This window comes from Eptatretus burgeri, chromosome 1 (genome assembly GCF_056783735.1).
Source record: "Eptatretus burgeri isolate ZD-2024b chromosome 1, Ebu_testis_v1, whole genome shotgun sequence".
NCBI classification, from domain to species: domain Eukaryota; kingdom Metazoa; phylum Chordata; class Myxini; order Myxiniformes; family Myxinidae; genus Eptatretus; species Eptatretus burgeri.
In genome coordinates, this window is record NC_140961.1 from 21,612,723 (window position 1) to 21,631,707 (window position 18,985).

The following is an 18,985-nucleotide window of genomic DNA, read 5'->3' on the forward strand; positions in this document are numbered from 1 at the left end:
GTGTGTGTGTGTGTGTGTGTGTGTGTGTGTGTGTGTGTGTGTGTGTGTGTGTGTGTGTGTGTGTGTGTGTGTGTGTGTGTGTGTGTGTGTGTGTGTGTGTGTGTGCGTGCGCGTGTGTGCGTGCGCAACACGAGGCTCCACAGCAGAAACCAGCAAACCAATTTCGATGAAACTTGGCGAAAAGGTGCCATAACGGCTGGGAGTGTGCGCGTTTGAGTTTCGTTGCGAGGCAACCATCCGTTGCCTCGCACGGGACTTTGAAATTTTTGAAAAATCATAAAAAAATATATTTTTTCGAAAATTAAAAATCGGCTTCCAGGCTTTTATGCGCACTACAATCAACATCTTTGTTAAAAATTTCCAGCCGGATCCTATGAAAACTGTCGGAGAAGATCGACTTTGAATGAACCCTGGTAGAAAACAATAAAAAAAACGAAGTTCGTTATATCTCAGAGGCTATGAGTCAGATATACATGAAACTGGTATGGTAGGTTCATGGTATGTCTTAGTTATGTGTGAGAAAGAACCGTTGCTATGGACCCCTCCGTTGCCTAGCAACGGCCGAAAAACCTCTAAATGTGGGGGTATTTTAACGAAAAAACAATCTGCAGCATTAACCCTTGAAGCTAGATTCATGAATTTTATTGTGCTTAATCCTCAGGTCATTCCCCATCGAACGGGCCCATCACGTCAGGTTCTATTGGGTAGTCGATTACCCATGCCCACCTACCGGCTTGTTTTTTGTTTAATTACTCCGGTTTAATTAACGTAACTACATGCGACCGAGCTTTGTATTATTTGGAGGATCTATTTTGGTAATTATAACAACCTAGCAACAGCACATCAGTGTGTTTTGACCTGTATGGTAGGGATTGGGGTGCTCATGATAAAATGGGATCGACGAATGATACTCGTGATAATGTTTACATGTGTTATTCATCAGAAAAGTGATTTTCACACACCTGCTTACTGGGTTGGTTGTCACATACATAAACATGGAGAGTTGGCAACTGGTGGGGTTGTGTTTGGTAATTCAGTACATTACATTACTTTTGGACTCAGCTCATCAAAAAAATTAAAAAATAAAAATAAAAACAAAAACTTGGCCTGGTGGAATTCAGCTGTCAAATGAAGGACCTATTTCAGTAACAAAAATGAAAATAAAAGAAAACTCATTGAGAGCACCAAAGATTTTTTAATGTTGATTGTTTCTTTTTCTCTATTACAATTCATTGTGGAATTCGAATCTTCATGTATATTTTGGTTAATTCATGGGTTGATTACAGACCAGGTATTTGAGTTGTACTGGGATTTGGAACACAGGTAAATGATCGGTTGTATCACAGTGAGGCACATTGTTGGTTATTGGTAACTCCATCGCGCTTTGAGTCGTGAGCAGAGAGCCAATCTGAAGTTTCTTGCCAAGTTGGCAAAACACCTTCCGAATCATTTGCAATGCTGCAGCAAGTCTACGGGGCAGAAACGATGTCATGTAGACTTGCATTTGAATGGCACAAGAGGTTCAAAGAGGGACGGGAGGAGGTTGAGACGGGAGGAGGTCTGGAAGATCTTCAACGAGCAGAACGGCGGAAAACATCGAGCGTGTGAAGCAGATGGTGCACGCAGATCGTCGACTCACGGTGCAGATGATTGCTGAGGAACTTTCCATCAACAAGGACACTGTCTGGATGGAGCATCATCATTGAAAATCTCGAAATGCGCAAGGTGTGCACAAATATGGTCCCCAAGCTGTTGTCTGAGGACCAGAAATAGCAAAGAGTCACTGTCTGTCAAGACATTATCGAGCGCCTCAAGGACGATCTAGACCGGGAGAATCATTACTGGCGATGAATCGTGGATATTTGAATACAATCCCGAGACCAAACGGCAGAGTCGTCAGTGGAAAAGTCCGGCATCACCAAGACCAAAGAAAGCAAGGATGTCGAAGTCGAAGGTCAAGGTGATGCTCATCGCATTTTTTGACATCAAGGGCATGGTCCACTTTGAGTTTCTACCACAGAGTCAAACAGTGAATCAATACGTGTACAAGGAGATCCTCCGGCATCTCATGAGATCAGTCCGGGACAAGAGGAGGCATATGTGGGAGAACAACGCCTGGGTGCTCCATCATGACAACGTCCCTGCTCGCTCACAATGCCCTGAGCATGTGACGGTTTCTGGCTGAGAGGAACGTACCAACTCTGGAGCAACCCCCGTATTCACCAGACTTGGCTCCTTGTGATTTTTTCCTATTCCCCAAGCTCAAGGGAGTGATCAGGGGGACCCAATTTCCTGATGTGGAGGCCATCAAAAGGGCCATGATGACAGAGCTCCAGAGGATTCCAGAAGAAGCCTTCCAGGGATGCATCGAAGCGTGGAAGAAGAGGATGGACAAGTGTGTGAGACTGGAGGGAAACTATTTTGAAGGGCACAAGCTGTGATTTCAATATATTTTTGGGAACAAAATTTATGTGAAGTCAGTCCCATTACCTTTTAGACAGACCTCGTGTATTAAATTGAGGTATTTACATTGTATTGAAGGAGGGTCTATGCTACTCAATTGATCAACAGAGTGGTCATTATTATAATACTAAAAATCATAAATTAACTGTAAAGGGAATCAGCATATGAGAGAAAATCAGCATGGTATTTATATTAACCATAATACAGAAATAAAAAAGAATGGCTAGAAAAAAGAGCAATTATGAAATCCATTAATGGAATTAGGAATTGTACCTTGCATTGCAATTGTATTGCTCTCACTGATTAGTAGTTGGTACTGGGCTCACTTTAATTTCAGTAAAATGCATCCATATTATGTGGTAAGACAAACAAAAGATTTGAAGTTCAGACAGTTGTAAACGAGAAATGTATGGCCGTTGGCTCACAAGGAGCTCCTCCGCCCTTTGACAGGTTTTGTTTTTAATCCTGTTGGGTGTCCATATCTATACACCCTCCTCACCAGGAAACCTGGTGGGGGAGACGGTTTATTCGCCGACAACCCGACCATGAAACAAATTTACATGGTACCCGTAATCAAGTCACAGATCAAATCTGGCCTGACCTAACAAGAGGTCAACATAGACCAAAAGGTCAACAATAAGGGTGCAATTTCTGAAACCTCAATTTTTATATGATCGACTTGAAATTTGAAGAGGATTTGCACATTGGGTCTTTGAATTCATCCACAAATTATTTTTGAGGTCAACATAGGCCAAAAGATCAACATAAGCCGGAATTCCTAAAATTGTCAATTTTCATCCGATTGACTTGAAATTTGAACAGGATTTGGATATCGGGTCAATGAATCCAACCAATTATTTTTGAGGTCAAAAGGTCAACATAGGCCTGATTTCTAAAGTTGAGATCAGGCCAAAAACTGTATTTATCACGATATCTCAAAAAGTTGTGGATGAGTTCTGACAAAACGAAGTGGATGAGTTGGTGAGGCAACAAGAACAAGCTGATTCGATTTTGGTTTATATCCAGTCTATCAGTGAGATACAAAACAAAAACTGTTCAGCTTGGTGGAGGTATGCGATCTACCTTTGTTGTTTTGCCTAGTGTCTCTCTGTCACCGGGATATCTCAAAAATGTATGGATGGATTCGGACGAAACGTGATGGACAAGTTGGGTGTGTGACAAGGACGAATTGATTCGAATTTGGTGAAGATCCTGATCCGGATACTTTTTTTTTGTTATGAGATTCTTCACAATTGAGAGATATGACCAAAAACTATATATAGCACAATATCTCAAAGAGCTATGGACAGATTTGGACAAAACTTGATGGACAGGATAGGTGTGTGACAAGGAAGAATTGATTCAAACTTGGTGAAGGTCCAGATTCGAACCTAGATAGGATAATTTTTTATATATTTTTTCAAGTGATTCTTAATCATTGAGAGATCGGGCAAAACACGACGTACAGCATATAGTGGGTGGGGGGGGCAACGTAACAGATTGGGATTCCCGTTGGTTTTGCATGTTAATTTTTTGCAACTATTATGAATGTGTTCTTAGCATTGCCAGGAAGTGGGAAAATCTTGTCGCCATTTTTTCTGTGGACCTTCAGTAACCTTGACACAACGTCAAAGCTGAAAAGTCATTTTTGACCCAACGTAATGTATTAATCATGCTTTGTTTCAGAGTCTGGAGTGCCAGAATGTTACATAGTGTTTTCTAAAGTGTTTCTGACAAATATTCAATCTGAACTAACAGTGTCTTCATTACAGAATGTCTGTTTATCCTGTTTATGATCATACAACTAACTTCTTGTTGAACTTCGCAGCCACGACCCATCCAAACCAGCATAAATACTGAGATCTCACTTTCTCCTCTTCAGCTAACTTTTGCATGATAGGTAAGGCCTTAGAAATAAGAAATACACATCTACAATCATTTGCAAAAGTTTAGGACCACCCTGAGAAAATGTCAATTTGGCAACCCTGGACAGGTATTGCATCATCCACTCATAGATGTTGCGTCACCCGCCTAGAACATTCAGACGTGTGCTTGTACTTGCTTCTAGACCCATTGGCAGGTGTCTGTTGTGAATTCTGATTTTTTTCTTGTTTTTTTTTTTGTGATTTTGGTCCTGCAGAAAAATGGGCAAAAAAACGTCTCTGACAGAGGTTCAATGGGCTGACATTTTCTCAGGGTGGTCCTAAACTTTTGCAAATGACTACATTCACCCTGAATTTCGTGTTGCAGATTGAAGTGCATGAGCCATTAGGAGCAGTCACACAAGATGGAGCCCAGTACCAGTAAGAAACCAAGACCAGAAACTGATTTCAAACTGTGTATTCAGTGTCAGGAGCCTGGCACTGGTGTCCTAGTGTCTGAACCATCAGAGGAAGCCTACTCAAAGTTCCTCCAGTTTGTGCACGAAAGAGGACAGTATCTGGGCCAGAATGAAGAAGGTTCAACTGAAGACATGGAAAAGTGCAAGGAAGTCGGTGAAACACAAAGTGGCTCATCAGGTAGTGGAGCTCAAGGACGACAGATCACTATTTGCCCGCATGTTGATTGTTGCACGCTCTCGCTCCGAGATGAACCTCAAGGAGAGCATTGGCCAGCATGAGTTCACGTCTCTCCCATGAGCCTTGTTCAGAGTGAGTGGTGAACTCCTACCATGCACAGACAAAAGCAAGCTGATGGCTGTACTTGAGGACCTCCAAAACAAAATTAGTGTTGATCTGCAGCCAGAGGATGTCACCAATGACATTGTTCCCTTGACACCAAGGAAGACAACTGTAATTGATGGAATGGCAATTGTCCAGGCAATGGGTAAGCCACCTTGAGTCAAGACATGTGCTCAATGGGCTGACCACTTCATAGTTACACTGGACAACAAGTGCAGAGAATATGATGAGCTCCATCTAGTCTTTGACCATTATGATCTTCCCACTTTACTGAAAGAGGCCACAAGGGAGAGACGCCAGGGTCGTAAGCCAGCAACTGCTCACCTCGTCACAGACAATACACAAATTGGCAAGGTGTCAGCAAAGCAGTTCCTATCCAGTACCGCAACCAACGATGAACTGACAGTTTATCTTGCAAAGAAAGCTCTCCACCACTTTGAGGGTAAGCCCAAGGTCTTCATAGTGACTTCGCGACAAGAGGTCCTCTCAAACTCCATGGATGTTCAACATCTCTGCAGCTCCCAAGAAGAAGCTGACAAGAGACTTATCCTGCACAGTCTGGATGCTGGTCGAAGAGGAGCAACAGAACTCTACATTCAGTCACCTGACACTGACGTTTTTGTCCTTGCAATCCACCGTTACCATCAGCTCTGTTGGAACACATACTTTGTCACTGGTGTGGGGAACAATAAGTGAGTAATCTCACTGGGACCAATCGTGAAAGCACTTGGTGATGCAAAGGCTGAAGCTTTACCAGGATTTCATGCCTTCTCTGGAGCTGACGTAACAGGTCGATTTGCAGGCAAGGGGAAGCTGACCTGTTGGCAAGCACTTAGCAGATGCTCCATGGAGGTGGTATCTGCATTTTCTGCCTTAGGGACGTCTGAGAAGCTGGAAGTTGACACTGAACGAGCCATTGAGACATTTGTTTGCCAGCTCTATGAGCCTGGGAGCACTGTGGTGGATGTTGGTGATCTCAGATGGAAGCTTTTCACCAAGAAACAACTGGAGGCTCAAAAGCTACCTCCGACACAAAGAGCCTTACATGAAGCCATTGCCCGGGCACATTACCAGGCCATGGTGTGGTGTCAGGATAACATTCCTCATCCTCAGCTACCACCAGAAACAGCCTACGGGTGGAAGGAAGAGGGGTACGCTAGTACCAGTACCAACAAGTGATCCTCCAGCTCCAGCCACAGTTACTCACCTCATCAAATGTGGGTGCAAGAAGACCAGTTGCACATCACACTGTTCCTGTCGGTCACAGGGCCTCAACTGCTCCGCGATGTGTTTGTATGGAGCCGATGAGGAGGTGTGCAGTAATGTCAACCAGGCACTCTTAGGAATTGAAGAGGATGAAGAAGAGAAGATCCTTCCGTCTAACTATGAACACAAACACTAAATGAACATTGAAGTTCTATCCTACATTAGCTGACCAGAACCAGCCAGATGGTGGACCGAAAGAACTAAATAAAACATGTTTGAGCTGTGAAATTATCACTGTATTTAAAATTTAGAAGTCAAAAACCCCCAAAAAAGTTTGAGTTGTTGAAAGGAGTGTTTTTTCTTAATTATTATATTACTTTTAGCAATATATTGGGTGTTTGCTTTGCATACAGAATGTATTTTGGGGGTAATATAATGAAATTATTCAGCACGATTTGGGCTTTAATTTGAAATTGAGAGAAAAGTATAAAGAAATCACCAAAAAAATGGCGACATCATTTTTTGGTAAGTTAAATCCTTCCAGAACAGTCCAACCAGTGGCCAAAAATTAACATTTCAAACCAACAGGAAAACACTGCCCCCCCCCCACTAATAGCAATATATTTGAAAAAATTATGGACGTATTCGAATGAAACTTTGTGGACAGGTTGGGTGTGTGACAATGACGAATTGATTCGATCTTGGTGGGGATCCGGATCCAGGATCGAATGCTAGAATTTTTAAAGCGATTCTTCACAATATGTAGCTATTCCCATGATGATTTATGTCTTTTTACGAGTCATACCTAACTGGCAGCTACAATATGATTACAGACCACACATAAATGTACACACATGGGAATACAACTGACGTGGCACAGAAAAGAACACCAAGTCAGTTATTTTCCCCAATTTTTTTTTGCTTCCAACATCTGCAGAGAATCTAAACATTTTGACACCCTTCCCTGATCAATTGGTGCATCCAACGACATGGCATCCTGCATTTTAAAAAGAATGATGAGCTTTCAACTATTGTGTTATCGACTATTCAATGAATGATCGATGGAAACAAAATGCCACCCATGACTCGTGTGACCATATATTTCCGGGACTCACCATGTCGCTACTCCGAGTCAGTGTGACCACTCCTCATTTTCATAAATGACAAGGTGAGCCAATGAAAAAAAAGACTATTAAGTAATATAATCTACCTTTTGGCCACAGAGAAAGACAGCTTGATCAGAAAATGGACACATTAGACTTCACGCACAATGTGCACAGGTTCGGTGCACCACGCTCGATGAAAACAAATCCACCGATCCAATCAACAGAGCTTGTAATTATCCTTGAAAACGACCACCATCTCAGATCAGATCTAAAAAAAATAATCTTTTCTAACCTCGTTAATCCCACCCCAATACACCTCCTCCTTCCATATTTCTCGTTTTCCCTCCTATATCCATCTTGTCCACCCCATGCATCTTCACATGCCCCCCCCCCCATTCCTCCCCTCACTCATTGTTTGTCTCCCTCCCTCTGTCTTGGCCTTTGGCTCTGCTGTTAATGTTTCCACCCTCTTTGCTGTTACCTTCGGCCTGTTGCATTACATACTGATCTGTTCAGTTTACTGGTACTAGCTCTTCCACGAGCCTCGACTATGTATGCAAAAAAAACCTCTCAAACTCGTCGATTCAAAACGAAGAAGTGGGTGAAGTACTTTCTATTACAATTATGAATTAAAACTTTCTCTCAATTCCATCCCTCCATTCGTACAATTTCAACATTTCATTCAAACAATCTGCACCAATTCCCTAAATAGACGGAACTTGGACTTTCACTCAGGTCCCAGATACTCACCCGTAGCGGTATCCTGGTGGTGCAGACAAAGGGATGTGGTAGCGAGGTAGTAGTATTAGAGATTGTATAGCAAGTAATGGGAAGGTGAGGCTGATGGCCGCAAAGCAATATTGAAGAGGTATACCAGCCTGCCACAGAAACTAAAATGCAAACATTTACACAGGTTATCCGAATGACATCATATACCAGTCACCGTAAAAGGTTTTGGGTTTCACTTTTTACTCTTTGCAGCAATAAAAGCTACAACATGATGGAGGCCCAAGTTCTTGACACAGTGATGGAGCACTCACAACAATTCCTAACAATTTACATGGCCAAGTCAGAACTCCAATGCAGAGTGGAGAAATGTTTGTTGAGCAGACATGGCAATGGAAACTGCACAAGTGAGGGCAATGCAACAAGACATTACCCACTCCACAACTAATGTGCTCATACGAACATGGGAAGCAGTAAATAGCTATTGTTTACTTCCTATTTAATTTCAATGGTCCATAAGTTAGGCTCAAATAAACAACTATTTCGGCTTTGCTTTCATGTTGACTGCTCCTGGAACTCCACTCTGTACTGAACTCCCTTCCCCATCCTACTCTCTGACCAAACTACTCCACCACTTCTCTGGTCCACCAATCATCCCCTCTCCTCTTCTCAATCCAGATCCCACCCTGGTCGCTCCTTTCCAGCCGATCCAATTTGGACGAGTCGCTGGCTCACTTCGCTCACCCAGAATTATACTCAGCCATACACTCAATACCCCCTTGCCTCCACTCTATCTTGTCAACCCCAAATACCTTAATGATGACGGCGATAGAGGCAGAGGAATCAAAAGCCCCGTTACATGCAGTAATGAATGTTGCTTGATAGCGAGGAAACAGGTTTGCAACCTACACTGGCACAAATGCACACATGCACCCACCAACTACTGGTGAACAATATAGAAACAATTCAAAAGACCATCAACTCACAGTTAACCCTTATTTTTCGACAACGAATAAGTGTCATCTATCTATAATTCCAGTAGTGTGTGTGTGTGTGTGTGTGTGTGTGTGTGTGTGTGTGTGTGTGTGTGTGTGTGTGTGTGTGTGTGTGTGTGTGTGTGTGTGTGTGTGTGTCTGTCTGTCTGCGACCGCCGTTTCTCGACAACCACTGGTCCGATCTGATTGAAACTTGCCAGCAATATTGCCGGGGCCATGCAGATGTGCCTTTTCGAGGTTTGATATCAATCGGACAAGCGGTTCCCAAGTTACGGCCATTTTACTGCTTTTTCAGTATTGAAAAGGTGTATATATGGCAGCTGAAGGTGTCGTTCCACCTTCTCACCTTATCATGCCAATTTTTTCCCAAATTATTAAAAACCGGACGATCACCGGTCCGATCGGATTGAAACTTGCCAGGAATATTGCCGGGGACCTGCTGATGTGCCTTTTCAAGGTTTGATATCAATCGGACAAGCAGTTCCCAAGTTACGGCCATTTATCTGTCGACCAATGACAAGACACGGTGCTAAGACATCACGAATGACGTCACAATTAATGTTTATTTATTTATTATTTTTTAAAATTTTTTTGCACGATTGACGGTCCGATCTGATTGAAACTTGCCAGGTATATTGCTGGGGACCCGCGGATGTGCCTTTTCGAGGTTTGATATTAATCGGACGAGCGGTTCCCAAGTTACGGCCATTTATTTGTCGATCAATATCTGCGAGAGAGGGGACGGGAGAGGGGGGGATGAGAGTGGGGGCGAGAGAGGAGGGGGGAGAGAGGAAGGGCGGGACTAGGGGGTATAGAGGGGGGCAAGAGAGGGGAGAGAGAGAGGAGGAGGGACAGAGGAGGGGAGAGAGGAGGGGAGAGAGGAGGGGTGAGAGGGGGCGAGAGGGGGTGGCAACAAGAGAGGGGAGGGAGAGAGAAGGGCGAGAGAGAGTGGGTGAGAGGGGGAGCAAGAGAGGGGAGAGAGGAGGGGGAGAGGAGGGGGAGAGAGGAGGGGGAGAGAGGAGGGGAGAGAGAGAAGGGCGAGAGAGGGGGTGAGAGGGGGGAAAGAGAGGGGAGGGACAGAGGAGGGGGACAGAGGAGGGGGACAGAGGAGGGAAACAGAGGAGGGGAGAGAGAGGAGGGGGGAGAGAGGAGGGGGAGAGAGGGGGCGTCACAATTCTTCTTCTTCGTTTGATATGACGTCACAATTGATGCTGGGGACCTGATACTGCAGGCATGAAGCTGCATATACTGGCACACACCAACGGGCACGCCCCTACGAGCCCGCAATAGTAGTAACAAATGCAAATACAGACAAACCTGTTATAAGGAACACCCATTGTGAAATACATTAATGTAAATGCCCCATTGTGGTGGGATAACTGTTTAATGTGGTGAGTTATTCATCTTTATTATGTGTTTAGAGTAGTTGTTGAGTCAATTCAAAAATGATGACTCCATCCAAATCTCTCTGAAAACATGGACTAACTTTTAACCACTCGTCTCAACTCTCTCCCTCTCTTCCTCATATATATAGCGATTTCAATTGTCTCCAAGTTTATACTCGGTCTGTAAAAGACACTCTAACATGTGTTGCTGAACCTGTCTGGGCAGGAAGCGAAACTGCACACGTGCTTGTAGCGTTTAAATGGCATGATCCATTTATCGGATCATAAGGGCCATATATATATTTAATTGTTACGAATTTGGGAATTCGATCGCACTCAAGATACAGGTTCCTTGAGCTCAGTTATGCCGATAAGTTCATGTTCCCTAGATAGTTCACCTTCCATTGTTTAATGGGCAGAAATCGATTAAGTGCGCTGTGCGATTCAATTTAATAGTTAGGGAGGGATCATAACACAATGGAGATGCCCCCTCCCCCTCGTCTGCGAAGAGGAAGAAGAGCCTTCCCGACCCGTGATTCATGTATGCCATCGCGCAGTGTGCTTGTGCCAAGGTAGAAACAAAATCGGACCGCACATGTCTGAGAAATGGTTGAGGACACATTTAAGTAACAAAGTGGTCACCAGTCGGCCATCTTTGATCTGATCGCGAAAAGAAAATGATGTGCATACTTAAACCAATCATTATGTGTGCCAAGTTTGAACATCGGTCAACGTATGTCCGAGAAATAGTTGAGGACGTGTTCAACATCGGGTTTTTTACAACCAAAATGGCCGCTGGTTGGCCATCTTGGATTTGATCTCGTTAAAAAAAAAAGATGTGCTTATGTAAGATATGATTCATTATCTATGTGCTAAGTTTGAACAACATCGGTAAATGGATGTATGAGAAATGGTGGAGAACATGTTCAACATTGGGGGGGGGGGTGGAGGGGGAGCGGTTACAACTATAAAATGGCTGCCAGTTGGCCATTTTTAATCGCATTACGAAACAAAAACATGTGCATATGTGTACCACCATGTGTTGTCTTTGTGCCAACCACGAATAAAATTGGTCAATACATGTCCAAGGTATAGTTGCAGACGCACACCCGCATGGGCACAAAATCAAGACCAAGTCCAAAAACCCCCGTTTCGGACTGGGTCCAACAGGGACTAATTATAATGAATGGGCAGTCAAAAAGAAAGGAAAACCTGTAAATTTGTCATCAGCATCATAATTCCACCAACAGCAATTCCAATCGTTCCTGGGTACACAAGTTCTGAAACACCTGGAGGGGGTTGGGGCCAGGGAAGAGGGACAGCCCAACTTTCAAGAGAGATATGAGAATAAGAGCATGCATAAATAAATCAAGTATTTCAACAGAAGACTGTGTTTTGCCACGTCATTAAACTTTTCTTTTCTTTTCTGACATATGAGTACTTGTATCAAAATGAGAGTTCTGGTGCAGTCGCCATTTCACATAGAAGTTATTGGGGATTAAGGGAAAAAACATTTTGACCATGTCCGAAAAATTTTCTTGCCAATTTCTCCTTCAGGGATCTCCACAAGTCTATTTTATCAGAAATATCACATTTGTCTATTTGACCCTCAGCAAGTTCCTGAAGCGAATGAGCCCCTGGCCTTTTGACAATAAATTTCGTTCTATCCACAAGTCTCATCTGTTTAATGAGTTCGTTTTTAGTTCACCTGCGCTTTAGTCAGGTGAGCTTATGCGATCGAGCAATGTTCGTAGATGGGTGAGTAATTCAGTCAGTCCATAAACACTTCAGTCATTAGTGCTTGAACTAAACACATGATTTTAATGAAACTTGGCCACAAGCTTGATAATAATCTGATGCCCAACAAAGGTGTTTTGACTGCATAAAAAAATCTACACTCATTAAGGGGGTCCATGGGGTGTTTTTGACCTCCCCACCCCACCACCACCTCCCAAAAGAGGTATTTGACTCTTCTCCAAAACTACACACACTATGTCGATGAAACTTGACCACAACTTTCATCACCCTGTGTCGTAAAATCAGCCCACAGGTAAGTCCTTTAGCTCAACCGTTTTAATGGCGGCTCTCACCTGCTCCACTTACTCGACAGCTCGCTGACATCACTCTCGGTTCCGGTTCATCATGCATTCATTAATATTCATGTAACTCCCAATACCACATATTCCTTTTTTCGTGAAAATAACAATTAATAATGAAACATAACAAAGAACATAGTGAGCATGTAACTCCCAATACCACATATTCCTTTGTTTTGTTTTTTTTTCGTGAAAGTAACAACTGGTAATGAAAACCCCGGAACAAAAAATAGTCAGCATGTAATGCAAGATAATATGTCACATGAGAAAGTCGTTGGTCCATTCAGGGGCTCGACGATATCTCGTCCCACGACGAACACCTGGGATAAAAACTTGTGAAGGCATTTGTTGGACAGGGCCATGTGCCCTATAGTCCTCAGAATCTGTCGTACTTCCAGCAGAAAGTCCATTTAAGGTCTGAATTTCAGGTGCTAGATGAATTGCATTCCACACTTTCCCATCAGAGAGTCTGAAGGTTGCAGAACCTCTCTGTTCACTGATCTTAAGGGGTTGGGTAAACTTGTTTTGTCCTTTCTGGTGAAGTCCAGGTTTCCGAACTCGCACAAACGAACCACATTGAAAGGTGGAAGATTTCGCTCCCCCAGTGCTTGTCTGTGTATTGTCTACACATCTCTTGTTTCTGTTGAACACAGCATCTCACATCCTCAAGTCTTGCAGCAGGTACGCTGATTTGACGGTCCCCAATGTGCAACTTGGTGTGCAATGTACGCCCATGTAGAAGTTTGGCAGGGCTCTGATGAGTTGTTGCATCTCTTGTAACTCGATACATTTGCAAGAAGTCGGGTACAAATGATTTCCAGGGCTTCCCTTCGAGATTTGCAGTATGTAAACAGTCCTTAAACACTCTGTTGAAGCGTTCTATCTCCCCGTTGACTTGTGGGTAATAGAACTCCAGCAGTGTTTGATGTTTTGTTCCTGCAGGAATGTTTCAAACTCACTTGAAACAAATTGAGATCCATTGTCAGAGATAAGTTCCCGTGGATTTCCTTCTCGACTGAATACTGTAGTCAGGAACTTGATAACTGTAGCAGGTGTTACTTGGGATATAAAGGCTACTTCTGGCCATTTGCTGAAGTAATCAATTAAGGTTATGGTATAGCAACAGTCCATGTGGCCGTTATCAAGTGGTCCCACTATATCGATGGCAAGGTTTTCCCAAGCAGCATTGGGAAGCGGAACTGGTTGCAAAGGTGGAATCCATTCGGAAGAGTCAATTCTCTCAATGATACTCGCTTCTTCAAGCGTTTCCACTTCTTGTGAGACAGCATCACAGACAGCAAAAGGTAAACGGTGAAGCTTCTGCTGGATTGGCAGCACATCGGGCCTTATCTTCACTCTGTGTACAAATCCTTTTGCATAGCCTAGAGTTCCAGTGACGTTAGTATTAGACGTCTGCCAAGCCGATGTTTGATGCACAGAGGTACTTCGTACTGATGCAGGAGTAACACATCCATTAACAATATTCAGTATGAGAGCAGTGAAGAAGTCCATGCTGAGTATCGGTGTTCCAGAAGGCACAATTAAGAAATCAGCAGGCACAGAAACATGGTTGTGTCGCCCATGTACTTGAAGACAACCAACTACAGAGATTGTTGTTTTTTTTATGTAAGTCACCAAGTGTAATTTTGTTTCTGCAAGAAGTGCAGAATTGAAATGTTCCAGGTAGGTAGACTCTGGAAATATGGAAAAGACTGAACCTGTGTCCACCGGCAATTTAGCTGAGCACGCTTGTCCATCAGGTGTACAAAGACGAACATCACAAAATAGGTTCCCTCTCATTTGATCAGAGGGCTGTGTGTTTATGCTTAAAACAGTCACATCTGGCACAGTCACTTCCTGCACTTGGTATTTGTGGTCTTTAATGTGACGTACTTTAGCAAAATGTCCACTTTTGCCACACTGCCTGCAATTTACATCTTTTGCAGGACATCTGGGGTAATTGGCCAAGTGCATTGCAGAACCAGAACGATAACAAGTACTCTCTTGGCGTACCTGTGGAGCTTGTGAAAATTTTGGGTTTGCAGGTTCATTTGATGTGTCCCTGTGAATGGGCTCACGTCTGTATTGCCCCACGCTGGTACGTGCTGGTATTGTATTTACATCCTGAAAGGACGTCGACGTGCCGCATGTCATCGCTTTCCCTTCCGCCATGGTTGATTTGATTTGCCCCGCCATTACGAGGGCTTTCTGCGGTGGAAGCTCCGGTTCCAAAAGCAACCGTTCACGTACACGAGCTGTAAGGCTTTTTTCCACGAGCTGATCTCGTATCATTTCATCAGAGAGGTCACGAAACTCGCAATTAACCGCAATCTCACGTAAAGCAGCAACGAACTGAGCAGTGGATTCACCCGGCGTCTGTGCTCATTGATGAAACTTGTATCGTTTGAAAACAACGTTCATCTTTGGCATGAAAAAGGCTGTTAATGTACTGACAGCAGCAGAGTACATGTCACCATCAACTGGGAGGGGATAGATTATAGAATAAATGCTGCCCTTCAGTTCTGAGGCAGTGTATAAGCAATGTGCGCTTCCTTGCATCAGAAAGTGTGTCGTCATTTAACGCCAGCATGAAGTTCTCGAACATGCGCATCCACAAGGTAAAAGTTATCGAAAGCTCACCCGGACTTGGTGAGAATGCAGTAGGTGGTGTAAGAGCAAGGTGATCCCATCCTCGTCACCAATTTGTCGTGTAGTAAAATCAGCCCACACGAAGGATCTTTAGCTCAACCGTTTTTAATGGCGGCTCCTCCTGCCCTCACTCGACAGCCCGCTGAAGTCACTCTCGGTTCCACCTCATCAGTTCCGGTTCATCATGCATTCATTAATATTCATGTAACTCCCAATACCATACACCCAAAATTAACCAAAGTGTATCGACTGCATCAAAATCTGCACTCATTGAGGGGTCCAAGGGAGGGGGCGGGGAGGTGGGGAAGTTAACCACCCCCCCCCCCCAAAATAGGTATTTGGTCTCGTCTCCGAAACTACACAGAAAATTTTGATGAAAGTTGACCACAACCTCCATCACACACAACGAACCAAAGTGTATCAACGGCATCAAAATCTGCACTCATAAAAGGGGTCTATGAGGCGGGGTTTAACCCAACAAAAGAGGTATTTGCTCTCTTCTCCAAAACTACACAAACAATTTTGATGAAACTTGACCACAACCATCATCACCAGTGATGCAACAATGTTTATCGACTGCATCAAAATCTGCACTCATTAAGAGGGTGTGGGGAAGGAGGGGTTGACCCTCCAAAATAGGTATTTTCTGTCTCTTCCAAAAATACACACATGATTTTGATGAAAATTGATCACAACATTCATCACTCGCCATGTACCAAATTGTACTGACTGTACAAAATCAACGCTCATTAAGGGGGTCTTTGGGTGGGAGGGTGGCATTGTCCCCCCAAAATAGGTATTTGTTCTCTTCTCTGAAACTACAGACAATTTTGATGAAAGTTGACCACAACCTTCACCCTGCATGATGTACCAAAGTGTATCGACCACATCAAAATCTGCGCTCATCAAGGGAGTCTATGAGGCGGGGTTTTACCCAACAAAAACGGTATTTGCTCTCTTATCCAAAACTACAAACACGATTTTGATGAAACTTGACCATAATGTTCATCACCCTTGATATACCAAAGTGTATGGACGGAATCAAAATCAGCATTAATTAAATGGGTCTACGGCAGGATTTTGACCCCCCGAAATAGGTATTAACTCTCTTCTCCGAAACTACAGACAAGACTTCGATGAAACTTGACCACAACTTTCATCACCCATGATGTATCAAAGCTTATTGGCTGCATAAAAATCTATGCTAATCAAGGGGGCATAGGGTGGGGTGGGAGGATTTTTACCCACAAAAATAGATATATTCTGTCTTCTCTGAAACTACACACACAATTTCAATGATATTTGACCACAGGCTTCAGATCAGGTCAGGTGTGGGAGCATGCGCAAGAGCAGTGCATCGCTGCATCCATTTTCCGCCGGTGCTCCAGGGACCTCCGTCTGGCCATCCCCCAGGCAGATGCCTGGCCCATCCCCATCTCCTTCAGATGCTGATCAACCTGCTGCAACCATGAGGCACTTACTCGGCCCATTGGCCTCCTCGACTCACGAGGCTCCCTCACTGAGAGAATCTGGTGAGCAGGATCAGTGTCAGGAAAACAATCCACATGCCCATACAGCCACAGCTGATGCTCACGGACAATGCAGGTAACAAATCTCATTTGAGTCTTTCTCAGCAACTGCTTGTTGGGCACAAAATCCGACCAGCAATAGCCAAGGATTCTCCGAAGAGACCTGGTACCAAAGGAATTAAGTCTCCATCTCAGATCCCTGGTCAGAGTCCAAGTCTGACATCTCTTGTCACAGACTCCTGTTTTGATCATCTATACTTCAGATAAATGAGAAGAAATATACATTTGTTCCTATGGCACTGATGCAGTATATATTTGTACTTCAATCTGTGAAAGACGTTCAGACACGTGACAAAACCTGGAAACGCAATACATGTCATTCTGCACTGAAGAGAGGATAGACGCCTACCCATTCATGGGCTAATGGCCTGGCACTCAACAGCATACCTCCAGGTCAGGTATGGGAGCATGTGCCAGAACAGCGCGTCGCTGCGTCCACTTTCTGCCGGTACTCCAGGGGCCTCCGTCTGGCCATCCCCCAGGCAGATGCCAGGCCCATCCCCATCTCCTGGAGATGATGGTCAACCTGCTGCAACCACGAGGAACGTGGTCGGCACACTGGTCTCCTCCACTCATGAGACTCGCTCGCTGAGAGAATCTGGTGAGCAGGATCAGCGTCAGGAAAATGAGCCACATGTCCATACAGCCGCAACTGATGCTCACGGACTATGCAGGTAACAAATCTCATCCGAGTCTCTCTCAGCAACCGCTAGTTGGACACAAAATCCGACCAGCAATAGCCAAGGATTCTCCGAAGAGACCTGGTACCAAAGGAATTAAGTCTCCGTCTCAGATCCTTGGTCAGAGTCCAAGTCTCGCATCCATAGAGCAAGACTGGAAGTACCAAGGACCCCAAGACTCGGACTTTCGTCCTCCCGCACAGGTACCGGCAGCTCCACACCCCATGATCCAGTGAATCCATGACTCCCCAGGACCGACCCAGACGTCCATTGACCTCTGACTCGCAGCCAGCAGAGACATGAATATCACTGCCAAGGTAAGTGAATCGCTCCACGACCTCAACATCCTCACCACAAACAGACACAGACAGAACAGCAGCATCCAAGATGTCACCGAAAGCCTGGATCTTAGTTTTGACCCAAGAAACCCGTAATCCCAGCGGCTCAGACTCCTCATTCAGCACCTCGAGGGCCCCCAAGAGGATATCTAAAGTCTCCGCAAAGATGACTGCATCATCTGCAAAATCAAGGTCCGAGATCTTGACATTCCCAAACGATGCACCGCAGCTTGATCTCTCCGACATCCTCCCAAAAATCCAGTCCATACAAGTGCTGAAAAGTGTGGGGGCCAGTACACACCCCTGATGAACTCCAGTAACAACTGGAAATAAGTCAGAGATGGTACCACCACACTTCACAGCACTCTCAGTACCAGAGTAGAGTTCAGACATCAGATCGCTCAGTTTTGGTGGCACCCCACGAAGACCAAGAATCCTCCAGAGGACATCCCGATTCACTGAATCGAACGCTTTACAGAGATCAACATAGGCTGCAAGCAACCCCTGCCAAAACTCTCGTCTGCGTTCGGTGAGGATACGAAGAGCAAGGATACGGTCAATCGTTGACCTCTTTGGTGTAAAGCCTGACTGCTCTGGACGCTGGTGCTCAAGCAGATGGTGGTGAACCCTATCAAGAATTATCCGAGCAAAGACCTTGCCCGGCACTGAGAGCAGCGTCACCCCTCGGTAGTTGTTGCAGTCTTGGCGATCACCCTTCCCTTTCCAGAGAGGAACAACAAGGCCCCTCTTCCAATCAGTTGGGATGATGCCTGTGTTCCAGGCAGAGCACAAAACTGCATGCAACGACACGAGTGCAGCATTTCCACCAGCCTTGAGAAGTTCGGCATGGATGCCACAGATCCCTGGAGCTTTGCCCCGTTTCAACTGGTTCACTGCAGCCCGTGTTTCCACAAGTGAAGGTGGACCACAGTTGATTCGAGGGTCAGCAACAGGGATTGTAACACCCTTGACGTCCATCTCGACAGTTGGGGGATCCGCCTGGCACAACCGCTCAAAGTAACCGGCCCAGCGGGCCTTCACTTCAGACTCCTCTATCAAGAGCCTACCACT

At 44.6% G+C, this 18,985-nt stretch overlaps 1 protein-coding gene across 5 annotated transcripts in view; it reads right to left on the reverse strand.

Moving 5' to 3' along the window:
• LOC147033990 (equilibrative nucleobase transporter 1-like) overlaps positions 1-18,985 on the reverse strand; it is a 230,534-nt gene that overhangs the window by 132,705 nt on the left and 78,844 nt on the right. For all 5 annotated transcript variants that reach the window (XM_085874544.1, XM_085874563.1, XM_085874554.1 and 2 more), the window contains 3 exons: positions 11,775-11,851; positions 8,995-9,087; positions 8,207-8,346 (listed from right to left, as the gene is read on the reverse strand). In XM_085874544.1, coding sequence (XP_085730670.1) covers positions 8,207-8,346; positions 8,995-9,087; positions 11,775-11,851 — 310 coding nt within the window. The remainder of the gene's footprint in view (positions 1-8,206; positions 8,347-8,994; positions 9,088-11,774; positions 11,852-18,985) is intronic.